This window comes from Theileria parva, chromosome 1, assembly GCF_000165365.1.
Source record: "Theileria parva strain Muguga chromosome 1, complete sequence, whole genome shotgun sequence".
In the NCBI taxonomy this organism is placed as follows: domain Eukaryota; phylum Apicomplexa; class Aconoidasida; order Piroplasmida; family Theileriidae; genus Theileria; species Theileria parva.
The window spans coordinates 1,030,311-1,044,846 of NC_007344.1; the positions used below are offsets into that span (position 1 = coordinate 1,030,311).

At 35.3% G+C, this 14,536-nt stretch overlaps 7 protein-coding genes across 7 annotated transcripts; 4 read left to right on the forward strand and 3 right to left on the reverse strand.

Annotated features, from left to right (window-relative positions):
* Positions 1–15: 15 nt before the first annotated feature.
* Positions 16–2,852, reverse strand: FCA (uncharacterized protein). Its single transcript, XM_760924.2, has one exon. The coding sequence runs from the start codon at positions 1,679–1,681 to the stop codon at positions 62–64; it is 1,620 nt and encodes a 539-aa protein (XP_766017.1). The 5' UTR covers positions 1,682–2,852; the 3' UTR covers positions 16–61.
* Positions 2,853–2,954: 102 nt separating this feature from the next.
* On the forward strand, positions 2,955–5,594 carry ANGEL2 (Endonuclease/Exonuclease/phosphatase family protein). Its single transcript, XM_760925.2, has 2 exons — positions 2,955–5,361; positions 5,511–5,588. Exons 1-2 carry the CDS (start codon positions 3,322–3,324, stop codon positions 5,565–5,567), a joined length of 2,097 nt encoding a protein of 698 aa, XP_766018.1. The 5' UTR covers positions 2,955–3,321; the 3' UTR covers positions 5,568–5,588.
* Positions 5,595–5,640: 46 nt separating this feature from the next.
* On the reverse strand, positions 5,641–6,015 carry TpMuguga_01g02295 (uncharacterized protein; the record flags this gene model as incomplete). The annotated part of the gene is made up of 1 exon (XM_061305207.1): positions 5,641–6,015. One exon carries the CDS (start codon positions 6,013–6,015, stop codon positions 5,641–5,643), a length of 375 nt encoding a protein of 124 aa, XP_061161964.1.
* Positions 6,016–6,065: 50 nt separating this feature from the next.
* On the reverse strand, positions 6,066–8,538 carry TpMuguga_01g00499 (putative integral membrane protein; the record flags this gene model as incomplete). Its single annotated transcript, XM_061305006.1, has 12 exons — positions 6,066–6,217; positions 6,328–6,405; positions 6,466–6,566; positions 6,600–6,646; positions 6,753–6,877; positions 6,954–7,064; positions 7,105–7,196; positions 7,274–7,386; positions 7,462–7,517; positions 7,608–7,751; positions 7,782–8,072; positions 8,259–8,538. The coding sequence occupies 12 exons, from the start codon at positions 8,536–8,538 to the stop codon at positions 6,066–6,068; spliced, it is 1,590 nt and encodes a 529-aa protein (XP_061161581.1).
* Positions 8,539–9,645: 1,107 nt separating this feature from the next.
* On the forward strand, positions 9,646–12,510 carry TpMuguga_01g00500 (Myosin-A; the record flags this gene model as incomplete). The annotated part of the gene is made up of 3 exons (XM_061305007.1): positions 9,646–9,744; positions 9,812–9,946; positions 10,079–12,510. 3 exons carry the CDS (start codon positions 9,646–9,648, stop codon positions 12,314–12,316), a joined length of 2,472 nt encoding a protein of 823 aa, XP_061161582.1. The 3' UTR covers positions 12,317–12,510.
* A 311-nt stretch (positions 12,511–12,821) lies between these two features.
* TpMuguga_01g00501 (uncharacterized protein) lies at positions 12,822–13,783 on the forward strand (the record flags this gene model as incomplete). The annotated part of the gene is made up of 3 exons (XM_760928.2): positions 13,106–13,213; positions 13,264–13,351; positions 13,418–13,770. The coding sequence occupies 3 exons, from the start codon at positions 13,106–13,108 to the stop codon at positions 13,768–13,770; spliced, it is 549 nt and encodes a 182-aa protein (XP_766021.1).
* A 26-nt stretch (positions 13,784–13,809) lies between these two features.
* Positions 13,810–14,530, forward strand: RPS13A (40S ribosomal protein S13-1). The gene is made up of 2 exons (XM_760929.2): positions 13,810–14,214; positions 14,296–14,530. Exons 1-2 carry the CDS (start codon positions 13,980–13,982, stop codon positions 14,514–14,516), a joined length of 456 nt encoding a protein of 151 aa, XP_766022.1. The 5' UTR covers positions 13,810–13,979; the 3' UTR covers positions 14,517–14,530.
* Positions 14,531–14,536: the final 6 nt, after the last annotated feature.

Consider the following 14,536-nt stretch of genomic DNA (forward strand, 5'->3'; position numbering starts at 1 on the left):
ATAATGTATATTATATAATTGTGTGTAAGATTATAATTTTAAAAAAAGAATAATCGGATATTTAATAAGGATTGGAGCGGTTGTTTGTGGTTTTGTAGTTGACACGTAGTTTCTTGCCCATGATAGTGAAGCCGTTCATGTTGGCCACGGCCTGAGTCGCACTTTCAGGGTTGTCGTAGGAGACGAAGGCGTAGCCCTTGCTGCGATTCGTGCTCCGGTCAATGGCGATGCGAGCCTGGACCACACGACCAAAGGGACTGAAAGTTCTGAACAAGTCGTTGTTATTCCACTGAGGTGGGATGTGAAAAATAAATAATGAATTGTCGCCACCAGAGCCAGAATTATTATTATAGTTATTACCACCACTGTGACCATAGTTGTTGTAGTTGTTGTTGTGATAATTGTTACTATTATTGTGATAATTGGAGCCACTGTAGTTTGAGTTGAGGTTTAGGAATTCTTTTGGCACTTCCCACTGCGTAGTTCCATTATCAATGTTGTAATAGTAGAATCTGCCGTCAGGTGATATATATTCCTTCCATGGGCCAGCCATGCGGGGGTTTCCATTGTTGTAGTTGACATATCCAAAATTCTTATCCTTTCTGACATGTTTCTGGGCCGATGGATTTGAGGGAGGATTTGATGGAGGGGGATGGTTCATGCCTGAAGCGCGGCTGCGTTTTCGTCGAGACTCGAAGTCCTGAGCCTGACCACTGACCCCAGTTTTATTCATGGCGAAGCGAACCTCAAGTGGACGTATGGAACCTTCTAGCATTTTCTTGCCATTTAGTTCCTTTATGGCGTATAAAGCCTGCTCCTTGTACTTCATCTTCACAAAGCCACAGCCTTTATTGCCGCCACAAGTTAAGTCTTTTAGCACAAACACCTCCAAAGGTTCTCCAAAATCTTTGAACAAAGAGGCCAAATCATCTTCAGTAAGTGATTTGGGAAGAGAACCTACAAACAACTTGGCCTCGTCCATGCCCGGCTCACCAGCCATCTGAGTAAAGCCTAAGCGTTCAACTTCGCCAGTTGCGTAACGGATTTGAACAGCTCCTAGTGAAGAGTCAATAACCCTCTGGTTGTTTAAACGTCTTACGGCCGCATCTGCCTGGCAGATTGAGGCCATTTTCACAAAGGCACAGTTCTTATGGGAGTTTGTCACTTTGTCCCTTATCACTATCACGTCCTTAACTGGCCCAAACTCCTGAAACAAACGACGCAAGTCTGACTCCTCGTATGTTTTTGGGATTCTTGCCACAAATAACTTTATGTCGACGGCAGGGGCTGGAGCACAAGGCAGGTCTCCTAACTCATATTCTACTGGTTCATCGTAATCAATTTGGTCATAATCAGGTGGCTCACTGCTGTTAACTGGTTCTACTGAATCCATTCCATTATTATCCATACTGTTTCCCACACTGTTGTCCATACCATTGTCCATAGCGTTGTCCATACTGTTATTCATGGTATTCTCCAGAGTGTTATCGATACTATTCTCAGTAGTATTAGTGTCATCTGTTTGTATCGTGTTAGAATCAGTTGTGTTGGAGGAATGAGTGGATTTGGAGTCAGTTTGAGAGGAGTTGAGTTCGGAGAGCATCTGTTCTTCCTGAATCTCGTCAAAAACCTCGTCCTGGTTACCAACGGGAACCTCCTCGAACTCGTTCGGACTGTTCATAGCTATAATTTTATCGGATTAAAGATGGAATAATTTAAGTTAACTAGAGTTAACAAATGTTAACTTAAATTAGCTGGAATGTTGACGAGAATCGAGAAAGGGGAAAACTAATGAGTAAAATTTTCGTGAAGATGAGGGAAATCTTCGGGGAAAATAAAAAATGGTGTATTTGTGGTAGAATTAAGACCCTGAATGGATAAAATAGGGTTGAGTATAGAAAATAAAACGAAACGGTACTTTTTCGGTGATATCGAATTAGTAAGGTGGTATAGTGAAAATCGCTACCGTTTAATGGAAGGTTCTGGAGCGTTGTTAGATTTTACCTTTGGAAGCCAATGATGGTTCTGAAGGGGAAAAGAATAAAGAGACTCAGAGAACTAATTCAAAGGCAAAAAGAGAAAAGGATCCGATGAAAGGCATCAGAATCTTTAGAGATAAAAAGGCATTCAAATAAAAGTACAAATAGACAAAAATTCGAGAAAAGGGAGCGAGAATTTCATAACATAACCAACAGTAAACGAGAGTCATGGGGATACGTAAAAAAGGGCTGGTGTAATGTGGTCTCGGGTTCGCCCATTAGCAAGGATTCCTAATTTCAATAGAAGAATCGTTCAATAAAAAATATGAGAAAGATAAAACGGAGGATAAACGAAAAAAACACACCCTGTAAGGGGTAGGAGACAAAGCGCAGGAGTCCCCGAAAACATGGCAATTTAGGGGATTAAATGACTAAAAAAGAAAAAGCATTTTACAAAAAAGGAAAAAATGAGTAAATCTGAGCCTCGAAGAGGCTAGAAACGATATTTCTCACATTCCACAGCCAAACCCACAAAAGTCGAAAGCCTTAAATCCAGAAAAAACACCACCAAAATCAGGCAAAAAACTAATAAATAATATCACGATCATAAATTTATAAAAGATAGAGGACAAAACTGAGAGATCTAGGAAAAAGAGAAGGTGTGGGAATTAAAACAGAAGAAAGAGACAGAAAGAGCGGAATAGTAGAAATAGAGAATATTAAAATAAAATAAATTAGAAAACGATAAGATAGAGTAGAGAAATTTAAAATAGTAGGTTATATTTAAAATAAAATAAAGTGGTGGATCTGAGTAAAATAGAGATGGACAGCATAATAGGTATTAAATCTTAAATTATAATAAATAAAGAGGAGTTTGATATTAACAAAAGGTTTTAAATAAAAGTAAAAAATAATTCTGGTGAATTTACCTAGACAATGCACCCCCTCTCCAAGCCCCCATCTCACATTCTTAGATTCACATCGACCGCTATATTATATTAATTCCGCTTTATCACTCAATGTGTAGCTGAATTCCGCTGATTCAGACACCAAATTGTTGCTCCCAAACACCAGCTTCCTTAACACAAATCCGCCGTTGCCACCCCTCTTGAGCAGGTGATTCTACCTTTTAGCTCAAAATTGGCCATTTTTGAACTTTTATAATTTTTGCCCAAAAAATTTGACACTCGACAACCACTCTGTTGCTGCAGTTAACTTCTTTTAACTCACTTTATTTTTTCGCTTTTCCCCCGTAATTAAGGACTTAAAGATTAATTTTCTGTATAATAACTGCAAGCAAGATGATGGTGTCGATTCCGCCAGATTTCAGTAATTTCGATAAATGATTTTGTCATCGCAAATCACCTCTAAACTAATTAATAGGCGAATTTTTTGCAATTCAAACTCTTTTTCAAATTTTTACACCAATTCCGCTACCTATCGTAGTATATCCAATAATAAAATTGATGGTTTATCCAATAGTAAAATTGATAATAATGATATAAATTATAGCATCAGATTGAATAAAATGTTGTCAAAAGTGGTAAATCAGCGCAATTTAATGACGCAGGCATGTGTTTTACACAGCGTTAAGTCATCAATTTCCTCAACTCTTCTCTCAAATTCTTCACTCAACACTCAAGATGAGGGTGCTAACGGCACTGAAAACTTTGAGAACGAAGATAAAGATGACGTTGATGAACGATTGCCAAGGCTTTGGCATTATTTAACGCAACCTCAACCCATTCCCTCAACTGCTGTTAATAATAATAATGTGAGTGATAAAAGTGTTAAAAATGTTAATAGTAATGAGAATTTGAGTTTCAGAGTGATGAGCTTTAATGCCTTAGCTCAGAGTTTGGTGGATGACAAGTATGTGCAAAATGACAAGAGGACGATGAGTTGGGACCATCGTAGAGAGGAGATTTTGAGAGAGATTTCGCAGTCGAATTCTGACATTTTGTGTTTGCAGGAAATTGACGAACGTGACTACCTTGAGTTTTTCAAGCCGAAAACTGAAGCTTTAGGCTACAATTCAGTCTACAAGCGTAAACTCCAGAACAAACTTGACGGGATTTTAACCTTGTTTAGGAGCCAGAGATACAAGCTTTTACTCAAAAACGAGCTTGAATTCTCTTCACAGAGACCTGACTTCAATAAACCTCAGGTTGCAATAGTTCTAGCTCTAGTTGATCTACACTCTACTACTTCAGTTGGTGCTAATACTAGTGGCCCAGTAGTAAAGGGGAATATGGAAAATGATTGTGTAGAAAATCCGGAAACATCTGATAATACTAGTACTAAAAAAGTTAATGAGATTAGTGAATCAGATGTGTTGTTGGTAACGAATACGCATTTGATATTCAACAAGAGTAGAGGTGACATTAAATTGTACCAACTGTGTAACTTGGTTAAGGGCATTCAAAAGACTATTGAGTTCTTAAATTCATCTCAAACTGAGAATAAGTTTGGTGAACCACTGGAACAAACCTTTAGTTTAGGTGTAAAATCAACAATTTCAACCACTCAGGACTATAAAGATTGGGTATCCAGTCGTCTTAGAAATACAGAACCTTCCGTGGTTATCTGCGGTGACTTTAACATAACACCTCAAAGTCTGATTTACAACTTAATTTTCAAGGGGTTTGCACCTCTGAGGAATAGTAACCCTAGACTACTCTCTGGTCAATATCTAATGTTCGACAACACTTACCTAACTGCCTCAACAGGACATAACGAGTCTGGTGAAACTCTGGGTAATGCTAAGCATTACATTTCAGATATTTACTCCACTAGTAACACTAGTAAGAATGTGGATAGTCCTAACACCGATAACACTGTTACTGGCAGTGCTGATAAAACTGTGGAGAGTAGCTCTGTGGAAAATTCAGTCACTAGTAAAGATTCCAATGCCGTGGAAACGCCTAAGACCAATACCAGTGGTAATATGGATGACATAGTTGAGAATACCAATAATTGGTATGAAGAGATTGGAATAGATGAGGAGTTTAAAGTAAGGCCAGATCACGTAAGTTTGGAAGCTGAGGAAGATTTCGTTAATCTCATACAATCCAAATCTGCTGATTTATCACAAGAATTTGCCAACAAACTTTCATTAAATTCTCTTAACACTAGTAGTGTAAATAGTGTTAGCAACGACAACATTGGTAGTGGAGATATGGTTTATTGTCCATTGAAGTTATCGAGTGCTTATGCAATGGGCGACAGTTTTAACTCTGAGCCAGCGTTTACTGCTTTTCACGGGTGGCAGCGGGGGTGTGTTGATTACATCTGTTATGACCCGAGCCTTGTTCAGTTGGAAGCGATTTACGAAATGCCACACTATTCACATGTTAGACGAAATGGTGACTTACCACACAAGGTACTGTTTTTTCACTGCTTCTATTCCTTAGCTACTAACTAGATTTTGCTTAATTATATAATTATGTATTTGTCGTAACGAGTTATCACATTTTCTATCTACTTATGTACTATTATATTAGTTAATCATGGTAATAATGAAATGTGTAGAAATGGCCTGCATCGGACCACTTTAGCCTAATATCACAGTTCAAGCGCATCAAATAGTTTAATCTAATACACATCTGATATACACTTTTAATTAACATTATTAATATGATGTACGAGTGTGAGCACAAAATTATTGACTTAAAAACTGATGTAAAAGGTGATTAAATTGCTTGGAAGACTGAAGTTCTAGCGGAAGAGTGTATGAAAAGGAGCTAATCCCCTTGTGATTGAGAGGTTTGTTTGAGTGGAAAGGATTCACGCGAGTGTATGAAGGGTTCATTTCCCTAGTTAAAGTGTGTAACTCGTCTGAAACGTAAGTAATGTCAGAGAACAACTCGCGGGAAATCTCAGTTAGTTTGTCAAGTTTCTCAGTGTTGATAGTCCTAGCACCTGGACCGAAATCAGTGTCAACTTTTACATTTTTGAGGATCTCAGACTCTAAAAGAAGAATGTTTGATATTTTCCCAGTAATCTCAGACAGGAAGTTAGACTGATCCAAATCCATAAAATAACGGTAATTTAGGTAGTTGTGTAGGTGTAATTTTTGAGAAAAAATTAGTAATGGAACATGCGTGATTTGCGGATAAAGTAAGATTTCTTTTTATTTCTTGAACGTCTAGAATCCGTGTAATCATCGACTAAGTAGTCGGAACCTGACCCCAGCTCATCCTCACTTAGGTACTCAGAGGAGGTCAAACTCTCAGATTCTACAATTCAAATTATTCAAAATTTTAGAAGATTAAAAATTTTAAACCCCCCAAATTTTTAAAAATAATATTTTGTATAATGGATTGGAATAAAATGTGTAAAGAGTTACCGTAAGTGTAGTCACTATCGTCGCTGTTATCCCCGAATTTATCCACAAATTCGTCGAGAGTATATTTTATTTCCTTCACTAAAATATGAATTATAAAGATGTGTAAAATCGTATAAATAGTAGTAGTAGTAAGGTTACTGTTTGAGAGGGAGTTGTTTGGAATGTAAATGATTGGATTTTCAATAACTTTTTTAAGTTCGTTAACTTCATTTAAAGTTATCTTCCAGCCTGGCTTATACCTGTAAACAGATTTGAATACTATAATTCCTCACCATATAAACGCATATAACCACTCCAGTATTATGTAGCTTGCCATTATCTATATTACACATTTTATAGTTTGGAAATAAACTGTATTATAAGGATATTATAGGTAAAAATGACTAATTAGGACCAAAATATAGTGAAGTAAGTGTTAAAAATACCATTCGGATGAATTTTAGAATGTAATCTTGGGTTTCGGGTGAAAAGTAGTCATTAATTTCCAAATCCAGCCAGCCATTGAACACCTTGTGTGTCAAAGTTTCCAACATACATGAAATTCCAATGCCTAAAACAATATAAATCATATATTAATAAATATAAAACTATGTAAACAAGTCCATGAGATAGCAGTAGAGTAGTACATGTAAGAACTTTCCATCTAGAATTGGCTGCGAATTCGAAGGAAGTGGCAATAATGCCGAGAATTACAAAGATTATGTAGGTGCAGTAGGTTTTAAAATTGTTAATAAACTCTAAAACAGAAATGAACTGTGAAATAAGAATAAAAAGTACCTAAAATCCTCCTTTGGTATTCTTTAACAGTAGTTATAATCCTTAAAACATCACCCAAATCAGATTTTATATTATCAATCCACATTGTTAAGCTAAAAAATAATATTTTAAACCGTAATATAAATGAGTAATAAAGTGGAAAATAGAGTAAACTAAGATTAAAACTAACTTTTCAGCCTTGTTTAGTTGTTCATTTTGTTTGCTATTTAAAATTTCAAATTGATCCTTGACATTATTGTAAACGTTTATCATGTGATTTGCGGAATCCGCCAATTTATTTATCTACAAATAGAAAATAAACTTAAGTAGTGCATTTTAAGTTTAAAGGTATAATTAGAGTGTGTAAATAAGACTTACGTTGGTTTCAGTTCTCTGGTTCCAGTCACCAGCTTGCAAATAAAAACATATATTATCTAAATTCATATTTTACACTGTATCAAGTATATAATAATTTTTATAATAATACAATGATAGTAATAGTATAATAATAGTATGGAGATTACCGATGTGATTTAGATCGGAATGATACATCTGAAAAGCAGATTCTGACATGACCGAGGGATCTGTGCAGTGCGATACTATTCTTCGTTTTAACTTCTCACATTCATTACTTTTATAATCTTCTTTACATGGATTTGTTCTGTACTCTTGGTCAGCGTTATTATCTGCTGTATTACCAGTATTATTGGATAAATAAGTGTTTAGTTGGTCAGGAGTAAATTTGGAAGGGTTTAGTATACAACCCTGCTCCTTGGTTGGAAACTTCCTGTTGGCCCTCAAAAAGTGACATTTGGTCTTTGCAAGTGCGATAAGTGACCTCGAGGCGTCTCCCTTGAAATCACAACTGTCAACGTCAAGGGTGTTAATCTCGCCTAAAACGTATTTCCAACAACCAGCCTCATTCATTATCTTGGTATAACTCGTGTCATCCAATGGGACGCCATCATCGTCAATATCAAATTTATCTCCTAAAACAATATATTAATAGTATTTGAACAATTTATATGATAAAAGATAAGTAAAATGAGTCTGATTAAGGTAGAGAATTAATAAATAAGGGGGAAATAAAGATAAATTTGGGATAAATCAAGAGTAGAATAGGAGTGGAATAGTTAGAATTTAGGAAAATAAGGGAAATAAGGGTGTTAGTATACCAATTCTATTAAATTGTGTAAGACAAGGATAGGGATCGGTAGTATTATGAATGTAATCTAAATCGATCGGGAAGTTATCTGTAACGTTTTTATCGTTAGATAGGAGGGACATGCAATCGCTTTCCTTCTCCTGCAAGTTGTTTAAAATTAACTTGTAAGTATCCTTTCCCTTCTTAAAGTTCGATTTAGCAGTGGAAGTCCAGTTCCTGTATATAGAACAGCTGGAAAACTCGGTTAAAAAAAATATATACAAATTTAGTAACACATACTTTACACTCATTTCAACACATGGTGTAATAAATTTTATAAGAATAGTCAAAAAATTTTTTAATAAGTTAAAAGCTTAAAAAATAGAGGAAACAGCAGGTAAAGGGGAGAAATGTAAAAAAAGTTAAAATGATTCGTAAGGAGACGCATGTTTTAAGGTGCAAGATACTCCAATATATACACCCGTAATGTGTATAATAACTCAATGGGATAAGTTAAACACATTCGAGGTGCAATATGAGGGGTAAACTGCGAAACAAAGGAGAAAGACAAAAAAACAGTAAAATATGTTAAGGTATATAATGATAAATGTAAATATAGGATAAAGGTAATAAATTGTAGAATATGATTAAAAATAAATTGAAATAATAATTCTGAAGAGAAAATGGGAAAATTTAGGAATTATGTAAAATACTTAAACATAATTATGGTGAAGGTTAATTTAAAAATAATTATGAATAAATAACAGAAAGAGGATTTGATAGGATTTATTATAAAAATAATATAATTTTCTAAAGAATTAAGAGGTTTTAAAAGAAGGAAGGCTAATCGCTGGAGAATGTGTATTTTTAAATTATGTTGACAACTTCTTCAGGTTTTTATGGAATTTACTTACACATTTTTACCTAACTCTTTCAAACGCATTTTTAGACGTTTTAAACACTATTCACTTGGACTAAATAGTTATTAATTTTTTTACTAATCATGAATTTGAATTTTGAATAATATTGCCTTAGGAAGAAAATATTTAAAAATTTTCAAGTTGTATAAAATTAGTTAATTTGTTTAGAATTTTTAAAATTAGTTGATTGACGGTTAAAATGCCTGAAAATGATCCTTTGCGAGTCACTTAGGTTTGTGCTAGGTGGTGTAAGTTAGATTAATGTGTGTAGTGTGGCTTGATTATTTGGTTATTTCTGTTCATCTTCCCCTTTAACCCTGTTGAATATTTTAATTTTAGGTATTTTGCCTGTGTTTGTGTTTTAAGATCATAATTCTTAGAAATTGAGTGAAATTTTAGTTTTAATGCAGTTTGTCGTTTTTTAGCCTAAATTTCATATAAAATTTTAGACTTTCATAAAATTTTAATATATAAATTTATTTCGTAAAGTTTTAAAAAATGGATTTGAGCAATAAAGAGAAGCTCCAGACCGCCAACGCTCTTAAACGCGCCACTTCAAATTTGGCCGTTTTTGACTCTAACGGAAACGTCCTTGGAGTATTTCTTACTCAAAATACTTAGTTATTTAGTTATATGGTGATGTGCTTAATTAATGTAATTTTAGGGTATCTATGTGTGGTCTGATTTGGCCCCTGCTGTTAAAGAAAACCCTGAACTTATGTTCGCCAAGTGTTTAGTTCACCCCGGATCCACAACAGAAAAGCTAATTTGTTCTCAAGTTGAACCACCAAATGATCAGGTTTCCTCGAAGCAAGTCTATTGTTATATCTTGCCTAGTTTTGCAATTATTTTCCAATATATCTAGTAATACATTTAGCTGCCACTAGTTAACAGCTTTATACCATTAAAATTTCACATATTAATTGTGTAGAAATTTGAAGTGCCATTAGCAAATGCTTGGAACACTAATAGTCAAATTGACCCTATGACTTACGGTGACATTGGGATGTTACCTCAGACTTCAATCCCGTGTGTTCTTGACTATTTACGTCACCGTTTTCACAAGAACCAGATTTACTCAACAGCTGACCCACTTATGGTCTCCATTAACCCTTTTAAGGACTTGGGAAACTCAGGCCAAGATGTAATTGACCGTTACAAAAGTGCTAAAAGTCTGATGGATATGCCTCCTCACGTATATTACACAAGTCGAAGGGCACTAGAAAATCTACATGACTATAAGTATTCCCAGACAATTATAGTTTCTGGTGAGTCTGGTGCTGGGAAAACCCAGTCCGCCAATATGATGATGCGTTACTTTGCGTCTGGTAGTGGTTTGAATAAAGGTAGCCACATTCAGCAGGTGGTAATGGCATTTAACCCAGTCCTCGAGTCTTTTGGAAACGCAAAAACCATTAGAAATAATAACAGTAGCCGTTTTGGACGTTTCATGCAACTTGACGTGGCGCCTGAGGGTGGAATTCGTTACGGTTCAATTGTAACATTTTTGCTGGAAAAATCTCGTCTGGTGACTCAGGATGATGATGAACGTTCTTATCACATTTTCTACCAACTTCTCAAGGGAGCAAATGATCAGTTACGCTCAAAACTTAAACTTAAGCGTATTAATGAATATGCGTACCTCAATAGTAAATGTACTGAGGTGAATGGAGTGGATGATGCGAAAGAGTTTGGACTAATTTTAAATAGTTTTGAGAGGATGAAATTGAGCGAAGATCAGAAGGAAACTGTTCTAAGTTTATTGTCTGGTGTTTTATTACTTGGAAATGTAGAAGTTTCAGGTGAAGAACGTGACGGTTTAACTGATGCCGCTGTTATTACCAATGAAAGCCTTCTAAGGGATTGTGCCCAACTGTTATACCTGGACTATGACCAGTTAAAGTATGATTTAACTATGAAGAAGACTATGGTGGGTGGTGGCGAGATTGTAAGTCCTAGGAGAAAGGACGAGTCTGAGGTTTTGAAGAAGAGTCTGAGTAAGGCTGTTTATAATAAGCTGTTTTTATGGCTGGTTGCCACTGTAAATAAAACAATTGCTCCTCCTGAGCCTTTTAAGTATTTCATTGGCCTTTTGGACATTTTCGGATTTGAAGTGTTTAAGAATAATTCACTGGAGCAACTTTTTATTAACATTACCAACGAGATGTTGCAGACTAACTTCGTCAATATAGTGTTTAAACGGGAGGCTCAATTGTATGCAGATGAGGGAATTGCAAGTCCAAAGCTTGAGTACGAGTCTAATTCGCTTGTGATTGAACTTCTCTGCGGTAAAACAAAGTCAATTTTGTCGGTTTTGGAGGACCAATGCCTCGCTCCTGGTGGTAATGACATGAATCTAACCTCAACTTGTAATACACAACTTTCCAATAATCCAAAATACGTCAAGTCTAAGCAGGACAAATATTTCCTAGTTGTACACACGATTGGACCAATACAATACTGTTCTGATGGTTTCATAAATAAAAACAAGGATTTACTAACTGGTGAATTGGTCAAACTGGTAAACGCTTCACAAAATCCACTCGTTTCGGAATTATTTAAGGGTGACGAAGTTGTTAGTGGAAAGTTGGCAAAGGGAATGTTAATTGGTTCTCAGTTTATGAGTCAATTGGACTCGTTGATGGCTTTGATAAACAGTACCGATTCACACTTTATCAGATGCATATCACCCAATGATAAAATGATGCCCATGACCTGGAATTCGGTCCGAGTACTCTTACAATTGCATGCTCTGTCTGTAATCGAGGCTCTACAGCTTAGAAAATTAGGGTTTTCCTACCGTCGTACCTTTGCTCAGTTTAACGAGCAATATGCCTATTTAAATTTGGCTGTGGTTAAGGACTCTAGGCTCTCTGATAAGGATAAGGCTATAAAATTGGTAACTGAGGTTGGGCTTGGAAATTCAGATTACGCAGTTGGAAAGACCCGAATGTTCTTGACTCGCAAAGCTGCTAACAAATTAACTTCTATAGTCAGGGAAAGACTTGCAAAGTGGGCTCCGTTGGCTGACTTGCTGGAAGCTCTTTTGCTTAGACTCCAGAACCAGCGAGAGCTAAAGAAGTCTGTGAAATCTATAGTTCGCCTCCAGGCACATTTGAGAAGAGTTTTGAACGAGGGCGAGAGACCAGCAAAGTTGGTTAAAGTATAAGAGTATTTGATATAATTGGGGATTAAGTGTGTATAAAGGTTATGTTGGGACTATTAAGTATAAATTAGGGTAAAATATACTTAAATGATATCATTTTAAACTACAATTAAGTCCAAAATACAAGTAATCAACATGTAATTTTATCCGGAACAAAGTAAGTTAGGGTAAAAAGTATATAATGTGCTATTGTTTTATATATGTTTTATATAGTACAATGGTAAATCTAGCATACAAAAACTTAAAACAACAGTAATCAAATATTAATAATCTAGATTAACCTTTAAATATAATAAAATTAAGGAGAAAATTACTAGTTCGGCCCTTAAATAAGATTAATTGGCAATGAACAATCACAAGTGAGCCTCTGGTTATCAATAAGAAGAAAATGAAGTAAATGTGTAGGATGTGTAAAATGTGTAAGATTTAAGTGTTTAAACGATAAATGAGTGATTTAGTGTGAAAACACAACTAATTGGTATAGTGGTGGTGTTTATAGTGTAAAAATAGTTTAAAAAGATATGGATCGACTTGATCGTTACTATAAAATCAGCGTGATTGTGTTTGTAACTACGTGTTTAATATTACTGATTGTTGTAGCGTATTTCATGTGTTATAACATGACTCTGCTCAAGGAACTAAACAAACACCTCAAAAAACTTTTGGGCTGACCTTCCTAGGGAATTTTTTCTGATTTTCTCTTTTCGAAACAAATTAATTGTGATCTATGTGTTGGGTGGGCAGACTTTTAGATTTTTTTATTATTCACAATTTTTACCTAAACTCTAAAAAATGTCAGATCGCATTATTCCAAATTTTAGAATTAAGAGAATTCTCGAAATTGACGAACATATGCCGAAAATGAACAAAAAGGCGCTAACAACACTCGCAGCAGCAGTGGTACTCATCGCCCTAACTATACCATTAAAATACTTTTAATAATTTTTTAGAAGGTGTTTCTGCAAGAATACGCCAAAGATTTACATAAACACATTGTTAACACCGGTGATTCCTACCCTGTAAATACCAAACATATCAGTACCAATTTACACATAACCTCGATATAGCTATGAGCTATGACTAAATAAATATAATGTGGTTTAGTAAATGTATCGTATGATCCTAGATTTATCAAATATGAATTCTTGACACACGCTAGGAAAATTATAGAAAAACATGATGACAACACCACTCCAATTAACAAACTAATTGGAGCTACCAGTAATATTGGTTCCTCTAACTGTACTAGTGCCACTGGCTTAGGTAATAAGCCTGTTGAAATGAATGAAGGTTCAGCAGTCACGAGTAAACAGTTGGAAAGCTCTGTGAAGAATAATACTGTTAGTAATAGTGACAACAGTAAAAAAGGCCTTAAAAAGGTATTGAAAACATCGTCGAAGGGCGGTGTTAAAAAAATCAAAAATTCCATATTATCATATTTCACCTCTAGAAATTAATTTTTTACAACCCGACCCATTCGTTTATAATATTTCCCCATTAGTTTAAAATACATATTTTTAATGTGTTTATTTATTGGTTAGAGGTATAATTGGTATAAAAGGGTGTAGAATACCACATTGCCCCATGTATCAAAAAAATTAGATTAATTTTATGCTTAACGGTTTTATTATTTAAGATTAATAATATTTATTAATTTCTTGAGAAAATGGGTCGTATGTACGGAAAGGGTAAGGGTATCTCATCCTCGAGTATTCCCTACGGTAGAAAGCCACCTTCCTGGCTTAAAACAAAACCTTTTGAAGTTGAGGAACAAATTGCAAAACTGGCCAAAAAAGGACAAACTCCATCACAAATCGGTGTCTCATTACGTGATTCCATGGCTATTCCACAAGTAAAAGCCGTTACCAATAATAAAATATTAAGAATTCTTAAAGCACAAGGTAATTATCATATATTAATTTATTACCCCAATATCATAATAAGTTTTTCCCCTATAACGGATGGTATTAATATTTATTTAGGATTAGCGCCTGAGATTCCTGAGGATTTGTACTTTTTAATAAAGAAGGCAGTGTCTATGAGAAAGCATATGGAGCACAACTTGAACGACAAGGACTCAAAGTTTAGACTCATTCTGGTCGAGTCCAGGATCCATAGACTTGCTAGATATTATAAGAAAAAGAGGCAACTTCCCGCCACCTGGAAGTACCAAGCTTCCACCGCAGGAACACTCGTCGCATAATCTCTTATCCACTATACTAT

Coding starts and splice junctions, on each gene's coding strand:
- FCA (XM_760924.2), bottom strand. CDS start 1,681: ATGAACAGTCCGAACGAGTTCGAGGAGGTTCCCGTTGGTAACCAGGAC.
- ANGEL2 (XM_760925.2), top strand. CDS start 3,322: ATGATTTTGTCATCGCAAATCACCTCTAAACTAATTAATAGGCGAATT. Junction 5,362..5,510: donor ATGGTGACTTACCACACAAG/GTACTGTTTTTT, acceptor TGAAATGTGTAG/AAATGGCCTGCATCGGACCA.
- RPS13A (XM_760929.2), top strand. CDS start 13,980: ATGGGTCGTATGTACGGAAAGGGTAAGGGTATCTCATCCTCGAGTATT. Junction 14,215..14,295: donor AAGAATTCTTAAAGCACAAG/GTAATTATCATA, acceptor ATATTTATTTAG/GATTAGCGCCTGAGATTCCT.